The sequence below is a fragment of the Ammodytes marinus genome (assembly GCF_949987685.1).
Source record: "Ammodytes marinus genome assembly, chromosome: 21".
Lineage (NCBI taxonomy): Eukaryota > Metazoa > Chordata > Actinopteri > Uranoscopiformes > Ammodytidae > Ammodytes > Ammodytes marinus.
In genome coordinates this window covers 8,570,558-8,588,057 of record NC_137225.1, presented here as the reverse complement: position 1 = coordinate 8,588,057, position 17,500 = coordinate 8,570,558, and the positions used below count along the sequence as shown (strand labels likewise).

The window sequence follows — 17,500 nt, the reverse complement described above, 5'->3', positions numbered from 1 at the left end:
TGGCACATCCCTGAAGCAGATCTGTGGTTCAGATCTCTAGAAATGCTGGAATTCAACCTGACCTGGCGCACTATAAAAATATTGGTCTGAAACTAGATGTGCCTGTGCTTGTAATGGACAGATTATAGCAGGCTATTTAAGAGATGAGAGAGGCCAATGTGTGTGACATTTGCGTGCACGTGTGTGATTTGTCACTGATTATTCGCCGCTTGGACGCTGTAAACTTTCTGTTATTTCAAGCTTTAATACCTCCGGAGACAGTGATATCATCAGCCTTATTTAAACATCCCTACTGCGAACACATGAAGGAAGCCGTCTATAGTTACACACCAGGTGTCCTCTCGACTCGTCCTGGCCAATATTGACAGAGTCAGAAGGCGTTTTTCTGCCAAACCCTGAAATGCCTTTGAGGTACTGGTAATTATCACTGGTGTCGGTGAGGAAACGGATCGGCAGACCGCAGAGCTTTTTCCTTAGCGATTCCTGTTGTAGTGAAATGTGGATCGGGAGGGACGAAGCTGTAGTGCTTAACCTATTCCTACAAATATTCCATGAAATGCCTTCATGTCAGGAACCCAGCTCTCTTTTATTTATCCTACTAGGGTTCCACTGTGGTTTTCTACCCTTGTAGCTCTTCTCTTCTACAATGGAAAAAGCAGTCCCCAGTAATTAGTAATTATAAGCTGTGGCAGGCGATAAAAAGAAGCATAAGGGAGTAGAGGGGTTGAACAGGTTTCTCTCTTTCCCCTGCTCCGTCCCTTCTGACATGTAAAGCGTGTAAACTTGGCAGGGCCAAATTTGTTGATTGCGGGCTACTGATGTGACCCATCTGGGGTTGAAACATTGTATTAGGCCTTCGCACGCTATTCCCCACCACTCCCTCAGCTCAAGAGCTCACCCCCCGCGTGTCACATGAGAAACAGTTGCAGTACTGTTGTTGGGTGAGGAGGATGTGGGTATTTGGTGTGTTTATTTTGTGTATGGGTGTGTGTGTGTGTGTGTGTGTGTGTGTGTGTGTGTGTGTGTGCAGAGTGTGTGTAACTTGAGAATGGCCCCCAGAACGGACGGTCCAAATCCTGCAGCAGCTGTGTGTCCCGTTGAAGTATCCTTGAGAAGACACCACACACTCTAAATGACTAAATTGCAAATGTGCTAAGGCGGGCATTGTGTGTGTGTGTGTGTGTGTGTGTGTGTGTGTGCATTCTTAACTTTAAGTGTATCAGGCTCTGGAATGACCTGTGGCTACCTCTCTTTAGTGTGACTGTGCTGTAACTCTGTTTCTCTCTCTGTCTCTTCTGTGCTCAGTCATTTCGTTGTACAATAAAGAGTTTAACACAGGCATCCCACTTTTCAAGAAACAACTGCTCAATCTACTTATCAGTCAACCAATTTGTTATTTTTGTTTTGTTTAGTTCTTGTCAAGATATTATAGCATGAGAATCATTATTAAGATAATAGAACACTAAAATCCTCGATGGAAATCCATGAAAATTACTTTATGTCATAATATAATCAATTCAAACGATCCCAGGAGCAGTAATCCAACAGTGGTTACTTTTTCGAGGCTATTCAGCTGACAATCGTGGAGATTCATCTCATCAGATTTCACAACAGAACTGATGAGTAAAAGACAAGAAAACAAACCACACTCACTGTGCCACATCCTTATGCAACGGAGAGGAAAATAGGCATGCACTGCATCGCGTGAGTCGAGCACAGTGACAATGCAATGTTTTGAGCTGCTAATACTTTCCCCAAATCAAAGATATTGCTCTTATTTTGGAGACATCCTGAAGCTATTGCAGAGGAATTTCTGTAGCCCGGCTCATAAATCAAACTTAAGCTGCGAGCAGAAGAAACAAAATACTGGGGGGACTTTGCCTGCACAGTGACGTACAGTAGAGTACAGTGCAGTGCAGTGCAGTGCAGTGTAGCTCATGATAAACTTGCTTTGGAAAACACATGTTCTGCACTTCAGACATGTTTGGTTTGAGGTGTCTCAAGTTGCGGTTTCTCTGCCCTGAAATGACATGCTGTGTTTATTAAGAAAAAAAAAGATACATCACAGATTATTTTACAATCTTTCATGTATTTATTCATTAGATCTCTCTCTCTCTCTCAGTAAGAATGGTGAGTTATAAATGTGTGATTTATGAAGACGCTAGCTGAGTTAAATATTAGGTTGAAACCACCACCACCACCACCACCACTTATTTAGCTTCTGAGTCTGGGAAACCACATGCATGTGTTCCCTTAAGCATTTTTGTCTCATAAAAGCTGCCATGTCACATCTCACTCAGCACCACCGACTGATTGACTTGATAAAATGACACTTCTGTGAGAAAATACAAGAGATAAAAGATAAGAAAAAGTGTCATCATCCCCAGGAAGTTGAGGGGGAAGTTTTTAGAAGTTGCACAGTCAGTAACCCCCTTCACATCAATGAATAGAAATAGCCAGAGCTGAAGTTACAGAGAGGCGGACACAGCCATGGGCACCGGTCCAGCGGTGTTGCCCACAGGTCTCAGCTGTAGGCCGACACCAAAGATCCGATCCGTAGGAAGTTTTTTATACGCTGTCGAGCCCAAACAGTGGTTTACTGACACACGGAGTAATGTGAGTTTCATTAGTGCGGAGGCGATAATTGCAAGTGTATAGTCCGAGAAGCGTGCCGCACATTAGGTCCTGATGTTTAGCTCCAGAAGACTGTTCCACTGTGTCTCGTCCTTTTTCATTTCTCTGACAGATACATTAAGAACTCTTTTTAACTACATTTCTATCTCCATCTTGAAAACAAATATCAGATGCATATGATCTCATCTTGCTTTTCATCCAGGATTTTTGCAAAGACGCACTCTTTATAAGTAACGTAAATCCTAACAAATCTAATTATGTAATTACTGGATATTACCCAGTATTTACATAAATCAAATTAGCCTGCAAGGTTCCCTCCCAAACTTTTTCCACATTTATTCCTTGCGTCAGCGTTGCACTGTCTCTCTTTGCCATCTGTAGATTTCCACAAAGTGCATGAAAGCAAAATATAGCTAAACAGATATAGATATGTATAGATCAGGCATTTCACGGATGTCTATAAGTGTACTAAAAACTATAACCAAAAACTACTAAAACTAATTTCCAAAGGAGCATTGTGTTTTGTATAAAGGAAGCCAAAATCCAACATATACAATACTTGCATTTGTCTGCGTGCGTGATACAGTAACACAGAAGCTTTTGGGTCATTGGACGGAGACTCTGTCTGCTCACCCTCCTGTGGCCTACTGTACTCTGCCTAGCTGTCCAGAACAATCTCCCTTTCTCCTCACACTCACACTCACACTCACACTCACACTCACACTCACACTCACACTCACACTCACACTCACACTCACACTCACACTCACACTCACACTCACACTCACACTCACACTCACACTCACACTCACACTCACACTCACACTCACACACAAGCTCACACACTTGCTAATTTCTGCATCCGACTCTGCTTCCGTGAGAAGCAGAGTCTCATCTCAGATAGAGGGACGAGGAGATTTAACCACATGGTGATGAGATCATCACCAGGGTGAAACACATATGCACGCACACTATTACTGTAATACACATGGTCACACACAAAGAGTGACAAGTAAAAGCTGACTTACCCAATTACACAACTGTACTGTACTCAACCAATGACTCAAATCCTCCCCTTTACCTCTGGCTGTAGTGCATCACTGCCATGTTGCTACAGTGACACAACTTCTACGTACATTGTGTTAAGTAACCAATACAGGGTCTGTTTTGGTCTTGACATCTTTGTTTTATTTGCTGAACATTGGCCATAAAAAGCTAATGTATTGTGCAGCATGGAAATTTGAGACCTTGACACAGTGTCATATAACTCCTATACTTCAAAACCCTCATTTTCCTCGTACCACACACACCTCTAACTCAAGTCAACAAGCTTCCCTCCGTGCAGTGAATTCAATACTCCCTCAATGGGAAACACGGTGGTGTGTGCGCTACAGTTGGCAGCGTTGCATGTGCAATGAGAAAAACTAGTCTTCCTATTCAGAGCGACAGCCTGTTTGGAGAGGGCAGACAAGTCGGTGTTTGTTTACACTCTGAAAATCTTGGTTGGGAATTAAACATTACACACACACACACATTCATTTACACACTGGTAGCATCACGCTAACACCAGATGCCAGGAAGTAGAGTGGCGACAGAGTGGCATCTACAGCAAAGCCCTACCATGCGTGACTCTCTCCTGACTTTGCCTCTTTTAGCAGGCTTGCGTGATCCCAACATCGCTCCCCTTCCAGCCCTCCGCCCCCTTGTATCCTTCACTCACTCACACACACAAACACACATAAACACACACACACACATATCGCCTGCTGGGCGATAGCACAGTGGGTGATGTCCTGCCTCCCTGAGCCAAATGAAGTGATCGGAGCACACAGTGTTGGTCTAAACAGGCTTGGATTAGAGTGTTGTGATGACATGCAAGGGCCACAGATGGGAGAATGTGAAGTGGACAGTCACGATATATCTCCAGACCTGACAAAGGATGACTCGCTCTACCCACCTCTTACTAGCTGTTTCTTCTCCTGTCATCCTCCCAGAGCTGGCCAATACCAGGGTTATTATTGGAAAGCTGGCACTGTTTTTGTGATATTTTATTGATACGCAAAGTATTTGAGCCAATGTTAAACTCAAACACTTGAATTAGGTTGCGAATCTGTCCCCCCTTTAAGACATATCCAACCAATTATTTCTGTATGTTGGGTTTTATCATTGACTTGGTAAATTTAGAGACAGACATCACATTTGAAGTTTGGATGATGCAGTTGAGATGCCTCAGGGAGGTGTATGAGCTTAGAGTGTTTCCCTGCTGCCCTGCAACACAGGGGCAAGGTGTTAGGAGAAATGTTATCAGATTACTATTAGGTTAGCATTTTGTTTATAGGACTAGATTGTAGAGGCTAAAATGATGTTGTTGGTGAGGAATGCACTTGCTGAGTCACCCATGTTAAAGTGAAGCTGACAGGGGATGCTCAGTACAATCAAATGGTTGAAACTTGTAGGCCTTAATTATACACAATCCATATTACTTTAAATGTATGACACATAGCAAGAAATAAATCCTTTTGGTGATGCAGTTTTTTGCTAATTCTTTTGCTGGAAGTTTGAAATATCATCTTAATCGGATGGAATTTTTGTAATGAAGAGCTGTGGCGGGGCATTATAGTTTGAATTATGTATTGCTCTCGATTACCTGCTTTACAGATCGGTCCACACACGCCAGCGCATGCACACACACACACACACACACACACACACACACACACACACACACACACACACACACACACACACACACACACACACACACACACACACACACACACACACACACACACACAAGCACAGTGGATACAAAACACCTCTGATAGTGTCTGCTGACTGACAAGTTAATGGCTGTCATGCATAAGGCATGATCAGCATCATTGCTATCACTTGATCCCCCTCAACCTTGGACACATTAACCACCACACACACATTTAATTACACATCGGTGGGCCTTTTACTCAATTACACATTGGTGGGCCTTCCTGTGTGTGTGTATGCAGTGTTTAGCTGTCAATTCTGCAAGAGGCATACTGCACAAACAGACATGTTTATATATTTATATATATGTTCCTTAAAAACTGCAGGATTATCTGTTGGTTTAGGTTGAGTAGATTCCCCCACATCTAGGGCTTAATAAACCAATTCTTTGCTTCGATGCTTTTTTTTTTTTTTTTACAGTACAGTGATGTTTTGCACTAGCAGTGTTTCAGCAAAGTGAAGGACTTCTACACTGCACTCTTTCACCCTTGTGTCACGGTCAACATCGCATGCTACGTCTGCATTACCAGGCTCTTCCATTGAACTCGGTACAACTTCCCTCATTAGTGCATAATGTCAGCCTCCTCTTTGTACTCACTTCCACTAAAACGATGCCTCCTTGAGTAAAAAGTTCGGCACATGAGAACAACTTGTTGAGGTCGTAAAGAACTCCCCTCCACTGCGCCTCGGTGGTTAGCATTTGTTTAGCATTGCGTGCTACAGCAGCATTAGTGTCGTTTCCCTCCCATATGGATTCAGCCTGAGGGACCATCTGCCCATTATTATTTGACTCAATGGGGCGAAACGGCACCATAATCTTTTTAACAGATTACCCTCTGTTATGGAGAGAGGCTTTATGGATAAAAAAAAGAAAAGCTAATAGGATCAGTGATGAAATCAACGTATCATGAAGGTGCCGTTTCTTTTTTGAAATAAAAACAGAAAAACCTGTTGAATGTTCTGTTCACAGTGACCACAGAACAGGCGATGATTGCCTCTGAGTGGCCCACGGGGAGGAGAGTACAGGAGGGGCTTGTTGTGCTTCTCTCTCTCCTGTTCCGTTGAATTACGTGAGTGACATTAGTTGGCACAAGACACAGAGCCAGCGGTTTGCTAAAGTGGAGGTGCATGTGGTGCTGCAGACAGTAAAGCCCTCCTCCCCTCGCAAGCAGGAATGCAGCGAGACCAAAACACAGGGGGAAGAAAAACTAATAGTTATTCCCTGAGTACCAAAGTATTTTCTTCTTTTTCAGTATGAATCAACTGGAGAGCACGGCTGCGGTTTGTAATGAACAACTCAGTTGCCGCGGTAAACAGTGCAGGACGGGCTGTAAAATAAACACTTAATGCTTGTTTATTCTATACATTGTGAGCCAACCGTCCTGAGCTCCGCATTACGTTTGTAAGTGAATTTACTTTAGACTTTTTGGAGCGAGGCCTGGAACGTAATGACTCTTCCTTTTGAGGAACTAAAACATATTTATCCCTTGTCAGTCTTTTGCTTTTCATCTCCCTCTTCATCTCCCTCTTCATCCCTCTCTTTCCTCCTGTATTTCCAATTATATTTGATTCATTTATTTTAATTTCGCCTCTCATGGCAACTCTGTTGAGGGTTTGCATTTCCCATGTATTGCTAATTACACTCACATATGGTGTGATGGGTTTCACAGCGACGGGCGAATGTGCACATAAAGTTTACAGTTTAGGAGCACAGGCCGTATGTTCATTTTGAGCCCCTTGAATCTCAGGCTGCTTGTGAAAACAGAGATTGTGCGAGTACAGAAATAGAAGGCTCGTGCCTTTATTGTGGCCAGGTGGGGTTCTTGAATGCAACTTTTATTAACCACCAGCTCCTTGTGAGAGCAACAAGCCACAACCATCTTCAGGCAAAGGAAAAGCTATTTCTGGAGCAACCACGCAAACACATATAGCATGCATGCAGGAGCTTATCTCAGATGTGAATGTTGCACTCTTATGCATGCATGGCACAAATATTCCATTATCGGTTGTTACTATTCATTTTACAGTTGGCTGAACATGGAAAAAAACTTACTCTAACCTCATATATAGATGCTGCTTGAGAATGTTAGAAAGGTTACTCGCTTTAATGTCCATAGTTTTCAAAGTATGTCAAAGTATGTCTGGACACTAAGGTCCCCAACCCCCCGCCAAAAAGGAAATGAATTATGTCACTATTTGAATGAGCCTATCAGAGGAAGTTTGAGGTAAATATAGAAGCACAGGAGACAAGCTGAAGAGTGGGGAGAACAGGCTTAACAATGGAGTTTCCTCTGAAATCCTGCAACATACTGTATACTTCCAGTGTGTGTGTTTGTTTCTACCACTGCTGCAGAGCTGTACATGCGGTGTGTGTGTGTATGTGTGTACGCGTGTGTTTTCCTTCGGCCTCCAGGCAGGGTTATTGTTGGGATGTAGGTGACTCATCAAGGCGTTTGTGTCCTGATTTCACCCCCTCTGAGGAGACTTGGAGCCTGGGTCCATGTTCGGCTGACACATCCCAGGCAACTGCATTAGAAATGGACAGTCTTGTTGTCTTCACTTTGAAACATACACTGTTTCATTCATTTGGGTACAGTCAAATTATAAGCTTTCCTGCATAACTGGCTCTTCTCACGCAACACATGCCTGAGTGCAGCCTGTGTGTGTGTATGTGTGTGTGTGTGCATGTGTGTGTGTGTGTAATGATTTCACGCTGAGGCATATTCTCCTTGAGCCTCGGTCCATTTGCATATGTGTTAGTTTTTCTAATTGTCTGTATAAATATGGCACCATGTTGGCCTTATGTTGTGGTTCATTTTCCCAAGGCCTGACAATCTTAATTTAGGAGTGTTTAGACAGCCCTTTAAGCTGGCTCTGCATGTGTGGCGCTCTTCAAATCGGGTTCATCAGAAAACCCTTTTTTTTCTCAGCAGACAAACGTGCTCACATAAAACATGTGCGCCACAATCAGTCATGTTCCACTATTTATAGAAGCATCTAGATTGCCTTTTATATTATGATTTGTATAATAGTCCTTCAGCGTGTGTGTGCGTGTGTGTGTATGTGTGTGTGCATGGCGCCATGGTTTTATGATGTGCCGTTAAGTCAGGCCACATACAGTAGCTGTATATACACTGTTAGTTGCCATACAAGTTTGTTTTGCCCGAGGGCTCATGTGTCGAGATGTATTACTCCTGTGCAACATGGTGACTATGTGCCTGTGCTTGCCAACCAAAACAGAGAAGTGGAAACAATTGAGTTTACATCCCGACCTCCAGTCTCTGTGATCCTATTTGCTCTGTCATAATATCACTTCCCCTTCACTTCAGTATCTAGGCACATAACCAAGGCCTTTTGTGTTCTATTCAGGAATTGATTTTTTTTAGCCTACTGCAAAGATAGACTTCCCCTCAGGAGCATTCCATGCACTCTCTTCACGAAAAAAAAATATAAAACCCTTGCTCGCTCATGTTTTAATCTCCTCCGAATGATGAATATTGGTGATTCCTGACCTGCTTCCAATAAAAGTACTTTTTGTACATGTTGTTTTGCTATCAAAGTGAATTGAATCGCTCTAAATCCTGGCAGTCTGTCCCGAATGTAATCTTTTGTGTCACAGCGGAAACAAAAGGTTCTTGTCAAACTCAATATCACAAAGATTATGGACCTCAATCCAAATGTTAATATTGGAATCAAGGATGATTAAAGATCCAATGATTGTAGTTGGAGGAGTTCTGTGTGTACCCATCAGCTGGAACAAGAGTTTAAACAAGTGGAAAGGGCTTCTGTCTGTCTTCAGAAAGTTATGAAAATCTTATAAAACTTTCTCCTAGTAAATGTTTTTTTTCTATCTGAATTGGGCACACGGCAAAAAACAAGAAAGAAGTTGAAACGGTTGGAGTTGGATTTGGACCGGGCGAGATCCGGACATTTGATCTGTGGCATAATGAAGTATTAGCTTCCATTACAGTGCAGGCTTAACCTTTTTGAGGAGCACCATTGAGCGCTTGCCAGCAGTCATCAATATTTAACAGCTGTTGCTATTATGAAATTCTTTATGGGCTAATGTGGCTCGCCGGCTTGCACGCAAGGCCCTGGCCGGCTGCCAGCACCCTGTCAGGAGGAAGGGGGGAGGAGATTGACAGACGGCTCGCTCGCGTGACAACCAGCCCTTGATCAGCCAGCTCCTCTCTCTCTCTCTTTCTCTGTGTGTGTGTGTGTGTGTTGATGTTGCTCTCTCTGCTGTGGATTTCCTGTGCCTGCAGAGAGAGAGAGAGAGAGAGACAGAGAGACAGAGAGAGAGACAGAGAGAGAGAGGGACAGAGAAGAAGAGCGCTGAGGGAAAGGGGCGGGAATAGGCAAAGGAAGTGGCTGTATGCCAACCCCAACCTCAACACACACACATATGCACACACACACAGTTTTTCTCTACTCACGCAAGCCTTGTGGGAGGGGAGGGACTGCTGTGCTGCACAGCGCTCATGTCTTCAGGTCTGGAGCTGGTCTTTACCAAACAAACACACACAAACACAGCAGACAATCGTCTGCCAAAAGATGGCACCCATGCGGCTGAAATCAGAGAGATCACATGGATGCGTTTGTGTGTCACTCAGATAATTGAGACATTTGAAAAACGGATGACTTTTCCTTTGACAGAGAAAACTTAATTTGTTCTTACTAGTTTGGACAATTTTACTTTCTTTCCAGTGGTGGAGAAAACATTCAGATTTAGTAGAGGTAGCAATATTGCAATAATTACTAGTACAATTTGCCCCCTGCAGGTGTTAACATTGGATCAGTATTGCATCAATGTGTATAAAGTAGCTTTTGACTTTTGTACCTGGTAATGTTAGAGATATTTTGAGTGACTTTAAAGGCTGTTGGGAAGTTGAATCTGCAACAGTGTGTCATACTTCTTTTATGCTTGGATGTAAAATCACTAGTAACCGTAGCTTCAAAATGTAATAGTCACATTCCACCACTGCTTTTTGAATTTTGTATATCCTCAAGTAGAATGTCATTTCAGACAATCGTCTCTATCAAATAATGAAATGTCTACACACACACACAAAAAAACAGCAATAACCACCTGTTTGACTGTAGAGGAGCATGCTTCCATGCATACATGCAGGCTGGTAGGTCCCATGATAAAACGGTGTGGCAGTCGGTGTTGTGTCTATATGAGCAGCCATGTATGAACGCTTAACTGCTCCTCACCGCATATCTCTCTGGACAGGAGCATGAGATAAAGAGTGGACCTGAAGTCTTACCTTCCATGCAGATCAAAATGCATGCTACTCGTGTACTCGCGACTTATAAAGCGCTCATAGTCGTGCAAAACTCTTTGGAAGCGCTCTTCAGCATAAGGTCTTGCCATGCCACCATTGTATCCAATGCTCTAATGTATGGGATTGCATTGAAATATTCATCTTTGCGTTTTTCACCATTGTGTGTGAGACATTTCTTTGTGTTTTACCTCCATTATCTCCAGAGTAAAAGCATGTCAGTGACACTATGTTGGCCCACAGGGACATCCCTCCACCCACCCCCCTTTCCTCTTTCTCTTCTCTCTTTTCTCTTCATATTTCTCTTTTTTTTCTGTCATTGATATTGTAGGAGGAAGTGGCTTTAAAATAGATGGTGTTGAAAACAGTGGGACACACCCAGGCTGGGCTGTACGCGGCCGTATGCTACTGTATATGGCCAAACACACCTCACCGCCTAGAGGTTGCAATAGTGGACACCTGATTGATAAGGGCCTTTGTCCTAAACTCACATTGTACATGCACTCACACACTATTTTTTATGCCTCTGCACTCCCTTCTGTTGTCCCAAGCAGCAGTGAAAGTTTTTTCCAGAAGAGGGACACATGTATCTGCTTTCATTCACTCTGACAGGGAACACCATAAATGATTATTTTGGTCTAAAGCAATCACTTGTGAATCTTATTAGATTTTACAAACCCCGTCTGTACAGATCATTTCCCTGACAGTAATAAAAGATCATCTTTCATTTCGACAAATCCAACTCGTGTAATGTCATTGCAGCTTCCTCTGTGACTCGTCCAAGGTGTTCTCCGAGCCAATAGCGAAAAAGGTCCTGGGACAATTGTGAATTCCATTGTGCAAACTGAAGCACATTTTAGCCTATAACATTTGGCGGGTGGTCCTCTTATTATGTGTACCAAGGGGAAGTGGAAAGGTAGACTCAAAGCTTCAAGACACTTCCAGCCTCACCCTTTGGCAGCATCTACATCCCCTTTACCTGTCACTTATTTTTACTTGTCACACTCAGACAGAGCACATAAACGCCTCAGCATTACCTACTCTGTTTTCCTTTTTAGAACCAGAGCAGGTTGAAAATAAGGGGGCAAAGAAAAGCAAAAGCTGAAGACACGGGGCGACGGTGAATAAAAAGGGCCGGCATTGTTGGCAGAAGGAAGTGCCGGTGCCGATAATTAATCATCTCGCGTGTTTGTCTTTCCTGACGCAGCATCCTCTCCAAACGGCATGTCGTAAGAGAGAAAACAAAAATACATGAGGCGTTGAAGGAGGGAAATAAAGAGGCCTATTAGATTCATTTCCCACCCGCACTACTTTCCACTGGTTGGATGATTTTGCGGTGATTGAAGAGATTGGCTTTGAGTGAGTGTGTGTGTGTGTGTGTGTGTGTGTGTGTGTGTGTGTGTGTGTGTGCGTGTGCGTGTGTGTGTTTGTGTGTGTGTGTGTGTATGTGTGTGTGTGTTGCTGTCTGGAGTCTATTTGCTTGTATGTGTTTTCACCTAGCCTAGCGGAGGTGATGACAAATAATTTAAGGTTATTTACTTAACGGCATTTATGAGTTTACCAAGCCCGTCTGTCATGGCCTCATGGCAGTCACCAGCTTCTTCTTTTTTTACCCATAAAGCTTGAATAAAAACTGTTGTTGTAGCAATATATGATGAACCGTGAAGAAAAATAAAGGCGTAGAAAAAAAAGTATAGATGAATTTAAAAAATAGCGTGCGAATTAGCTTTGCGTGCTGAAGAGGGGGGAATTAAGACAAGGGATGTTGTTCCGGGCATCACGATATCGGTTGTAGATCGCCTGCGATGTCGAGTTGAACAAAAGAAAAAGGGTGGAGAGTTGAGGAGGAGGAGGGTGGAGGATGGGTTGATAGGGGGGAGGGATGAAGATAGTTGTGGTGGTGGGGGGGGGGTTGATTGAAGCAGTAATGGGGTTATCCGTTGGGGTGGGGGGACTCTATCGGAAGGTACACCCATCCATACTTAGATAGGTTTTCATAATGAGGCTATGGTGTGTGTTGCGTGACTAATCTTTGCCTGCTACAATGAGTGACGGAGCGTAGGGCTGATCTCTTGGAGTGAGCCACATGCCCCCTGACAGCACACCCATAAGAGAAACACGCAAACATGCATCCAACACGCAACACACCACGTCACCGATTGCACATGTGATGCTTCTGCACGCCACCCCACTCGTATAGGCTAATTGTGTGTATACACAACTACTGGCATGGTGGTAGGTAAGCCTTACTCTAAGGCGGTAATAACATAGTATATGCATATATAGTATATAGAGCATAGCGTGACTTACTGTCCTTGTGATATTTTTATACCTTTAGTAGATATAGCTGCTTTATTAAATATGAGATAGAACAAAGGAGCAAGAGAGGGGTGAAAGACTGTCTTGAATTGCCGTACAGAGTGAAAGTGAAAACTGAGATAAGGATTTTCTGCATCTTTCAAGTGGGAAAAATTGTTGTTGAATTGGAATATATCGAAATAAAGTATTCTTCATTTTGCTTCGGGATAAGGTATGGCAGCACTGAAACGGGAAAGCTTTTAAATGTTTTCTCAAGGAGACTTCAAGAAGGCTGAGGCTTGTCTTTACAGAATCTTATTAGTGGAAAAATGTTGTTGAAGTCAAGTGTAACAAGCAATCCTCCTCTTGGCATTTAAAATCCTGTTTAAATCAATTAAAACCTCTTGCCGATGTCACTTTTGATTATGGGAACCTCTTAAACAAGATAATTGTCACCAAATACACCTTCTGTCTTAATCAGCATATTATACTAGAATCACAACAATCACTTCAAACTTCATTTGTTCAAAGTTGCACAAGCATGTGTGGCATCTATGGATTCGCTCTTTATGTTTTTGGTCAATCAGTTCACGCCACTCAACCAGACGTCCCAGTTGCTGTCTTCCACCCCACTATGTGTGTGTGTGTGTGTGTGTGTGTGTGTGTGTGTGTGTGTGTGTGTGTGTGTGCGTGCGCGTGTGTGTGTGGCTATATCGTGTGAGTGGAATCCGGTAAAGTCACGAAATTCTCCCTCTGTTTTTGTCTTATTGGAAGGGCCCACCGCGCTGGCTAATACCTGGTGTTAGCGCAGTGTAAAAGGAGACTGATACTGTTAATGTGTCAACCACATGTTTTTGAGTGCCCGTCTAGCTCTCTCATTGCCATTTCGTTCGAAGTTGTGGGAGAATTCCCAAGCATATTGTAGAAGAAAGAATAATTTGTTGTTATCAGTGTGAGCGTTTTCCTTTGTTGACATTGTGAGGACTGCACCTAATATAAAGGTCAAGAATTTGACCTGTGTGAATGTGTGTTTACTTTCCAGACCTTGACAGAAGAAGAGCATATATCTCTATAATCAGTAGAAGTATTATATTACCATTAAAGTATGACTTTTGTTTTTTGGCTGCTCTTTTCATTTTCCCCTGCACTTGTAACAAACAAATGCACGAGTCGCCCCATGAGTATATTGTTTTTCAAGCCCATTCATGCTTTTGTTTCTATTTTTTTTTCATAGTGACCCAAGAGAAGCCGTCCAGGAAGCAGAGCATCAGCACAACATCCTCTAACCCTGAGTCCAGGAAAGAGAGCCCTCCACTGGGCAACGGCATCAATGAGAGCGGCCTCCTCCTTGAAGTAAGACACCGCATGTTTTCTGGATGTTTGGTTGTGTATCTTGTTGGAATATTTGTGTGTGTGCAACCCCTGTTCATGTTCACTTGAACCTAAAGTATTGTGTGTCCGTTCTGCGCATCACTGTTTATGAGGTGCTCAGTAGCTCGCCATCAGGGGGCCTTTTGTGTCTGAGTGACGGAGTGAGTGTGAATTGGGAAGAGGGGAGGGAGGGCTTTTTGTGTGTATGCGTGTGTGCCCTTCGCCCTTTGGCCCGACCTCCTTTGCAGAGCTGTGGTGTTGCGTGACATAGGGGTGAGACGGGAGTGCCAGAGCTGATGGAGGAGGTGGGGACTCACACACGCTGGCGGCTTGAACAGCCAGTCAAGTGTGTGTGAGTGTGTGTGTGTGTGTGTGTGTGTGTGTGTGTGTGTGTGTGTGTGTGTGTGTGTGTGTGTGTGTGTGTGTGTGTGTGTGTGTAGGTATGTGTGTGTGTGTGTGTCTGTGTGAGTGCGTCTCTGTCTGAACGCATGTGGTCCCTGTGTGAAAGTGAGCAGAAGAGAGTGCGAAGAGCACACCAAGGCTGTCAACAGCAATCAGAGCAACTAAAAGATTATTTTTTTGTCAGTTGACCTAAGACCTTTAATGAGATTTGAACGACTATTTGAAGATTAATTATAAGTGCACTGCATACATATATATTTTAGGGTTGTACAAGTAGTTATTTAAACATGATATTGGATCACCCACTTTAAGTTGGCTGTGACCAATAACGTGTGAATTTACACCATTCATAATTTGAATTTATTTTACATTAATTATTATTTATAAGCTACCAAACTATAAATGAAATAATTAACTAATAGCTAAGTTCCTAGAAAGTGTTTCAGTTGCAGGCATCAGAGCAGACAGTGTGTCCTAATCAGACACAATAAGCAACACTGCGTGGGAATCGCTTGAGCATCAGATCATCTCTTCACACTCAATATCCCAATGATGATCTGTCAAACAACAAATTATGACACTGATCGTCGTCCAACAACTCTGCACACACGCACACACACACACACACACACACACACACACATAGACTGTGGATTACTGAGCTGATCCACTGATGCTTCTGTTAACGCGTTAGGTTGTCTCAATGGGCCGCCAAACAAAAGGATAGATTGACCGTAGTGATGGGCCGCCTCCCTTTGCGTGACACAACCTGGACCAGGCCTCACCGCAAACTGTGCATTAGTTGTTATGCTGATGGGATCCCAAGAGAGGGATAGAGACAGAAGTGTGTGTATGTGTATATATGTGTGTGTGTGTGTGTGTGTGTGTGTGTGTGTGTGTGTGTGTGTGTGTGTGTATGTGGGTGTGTGTTTGAGAGAAAGTGTATTTGGTGTGCTTGCATTTCTTTGTACGCATCGGAATCCCTTATTATTCCAACGTTAGTGTGTGAGTGTGTGTCTGAGTGTGTGTGTGTCTGTGTAGAATGTGGGTGTGTTCCCTGGTGGCAGAAGGTCTCCATTTTTGTGTGTGACCTCATCATCAGTGCTTTCATCTCCCTCTGACAGCCAGACATAGAGAAAAACCAAAGAAACCCTGTCGAAAACAATGAGACAAGGACGCCCCACCACCACCACCACTGCCTCCTCCCCTCCCTTTGCCGTTGCCTTCCAAATCTAGTCAACCAATATTTTATTTTGGGCTCTGCGTGCAAAGCGCCTCTTAAGACTTGTAAGTCAAAGCTTTCAGTCTCCCAAGGGTGGTTATGGGAGCCGGGGGCGTCGTAGTTGCAGATATGTGGCGGAGCGAGCCAGCAGCAGGTGCCTGTTTCCATTACCTAAAGGCTTTAGTATGCAAGGAACTGCAGGAGAATGTGAATGGAGAAAACACACACAAAAACAGCATGCAAGCGCAGTCAGTCCAATATCATATAGTATTTATTTCTTACTTTTTCTTTTTGTCTACCTGATGCTATTTTCCTACTTTAAAATAGACGTTTAAAAGTCTCTTACTTGGTTTGGAGTTTGGCAGTTGAGTAGTTGTTATTATAGTTAGTATATAGGACAGTTTTTCTTTCCAGCTCTGTATCTGTTAAATACACTGTAAATGGCCTGTCTAATTCCAACATAAATGATCAGTGTTCCCATGATGGTAAAGGTGAAAAATAAATGCACCGTAAAAGATATTTGCCAAACATTCCATTTTGGAAAGCCAATTACGGCAATCAGCCTAAACATTTATGGTTTTCTGCCTGCACACACTTGTTCAGGTCACAATTCCGTGGTCTAGTTGTTCCAGAATAATAAAAATGTCAAAGTCGGTTGCAGAAGTTTACTGTGGCATTTCAGGGCCTTGGAAGAGGAATGGGGAAAGGTGAACTGGCTATACAACCCAAAATGAACTCAACATGTAAATGTTGGCCTTTGTTTTGGCCATGAAGGCTTAAGGCTTGAGGCCGCTTTCATGTCCTTTGTTTGACCAGCTTCTCTAGTTCCCAAAACACTGAGTCGTACATTCCAACTGCTTGTTGAAGGCGAGCTCTGTAACATCTTGGGGTACACTGTAATGTACTGTATATGAATTAAGGTGACATATCTAAATTAGACAAGCACAATCACAGCTTTGGGCTCCATTGTGCAGCTAAATGCTGCAGCGCTTGAGCACCTCATGTGTCCCTAGACACATGGTTTCCATACAGTGAAGATCCCAGATAGTCAAATTCTTTGCCTGAAAACCAGGAATTTTGATATGTTCAGCATTGACGTGTTGGACTTGAACAGAATTCCTCAGTTTTTATAAATATATTTGATTTGGCCCCGACATGAAGTTACCAGATGTTTGTAGAGTCTCAAGTGACCACTATATTACACGTGTCTTCATTTCACAAGTTTCAGAGCGGTCCAAAAGGTGCTGTATTCCTTTTTTTATTTTCTGACAAGCAGACACGGATCTGTGATGTCCAAATCTTGCCTAGTGAGTGCTGAGTCAAACGTATTGGTTTGCAAAGCAGATATGCAGTTGTCTACAGCATATGTTATGTGTTAATTCTCACTAAAGGGGCGGAATCTTTATTCTTTTGTTGTGCTTTCTGGAGTGAAAAATATGTGTCTGTGTGTCATGCTCCCCCTGTACGTCATGTACATGTGCCAGCTGACCTTGTCAAACAACATCTGCATCTGCACCGCCTAGAACCT

General features: G+C 43.2%; 1 protein-coding gene across 1 annotated transcript in view; it reads left to right on the top strand.

Annotated features, from left to right (window-relative positions):
• LOC307267779 (uncharacterized protein) overlaps positions 1–17,500 on the top strand; it is a 61,732-nt gene that overhangs the window by 32,552 nt on the left and 11,680 nt on the right. The window contains exon 4 of the mRNA XM_080050174.1: positions 14,212–14,330. Coding sequence (XP_079906300.1) covers positions 14,212–14,330 — 119 coding nt within the window. The remainder of the gene's footprint in view (positions 1–14,211; positions 14,331–17,500) is intronic.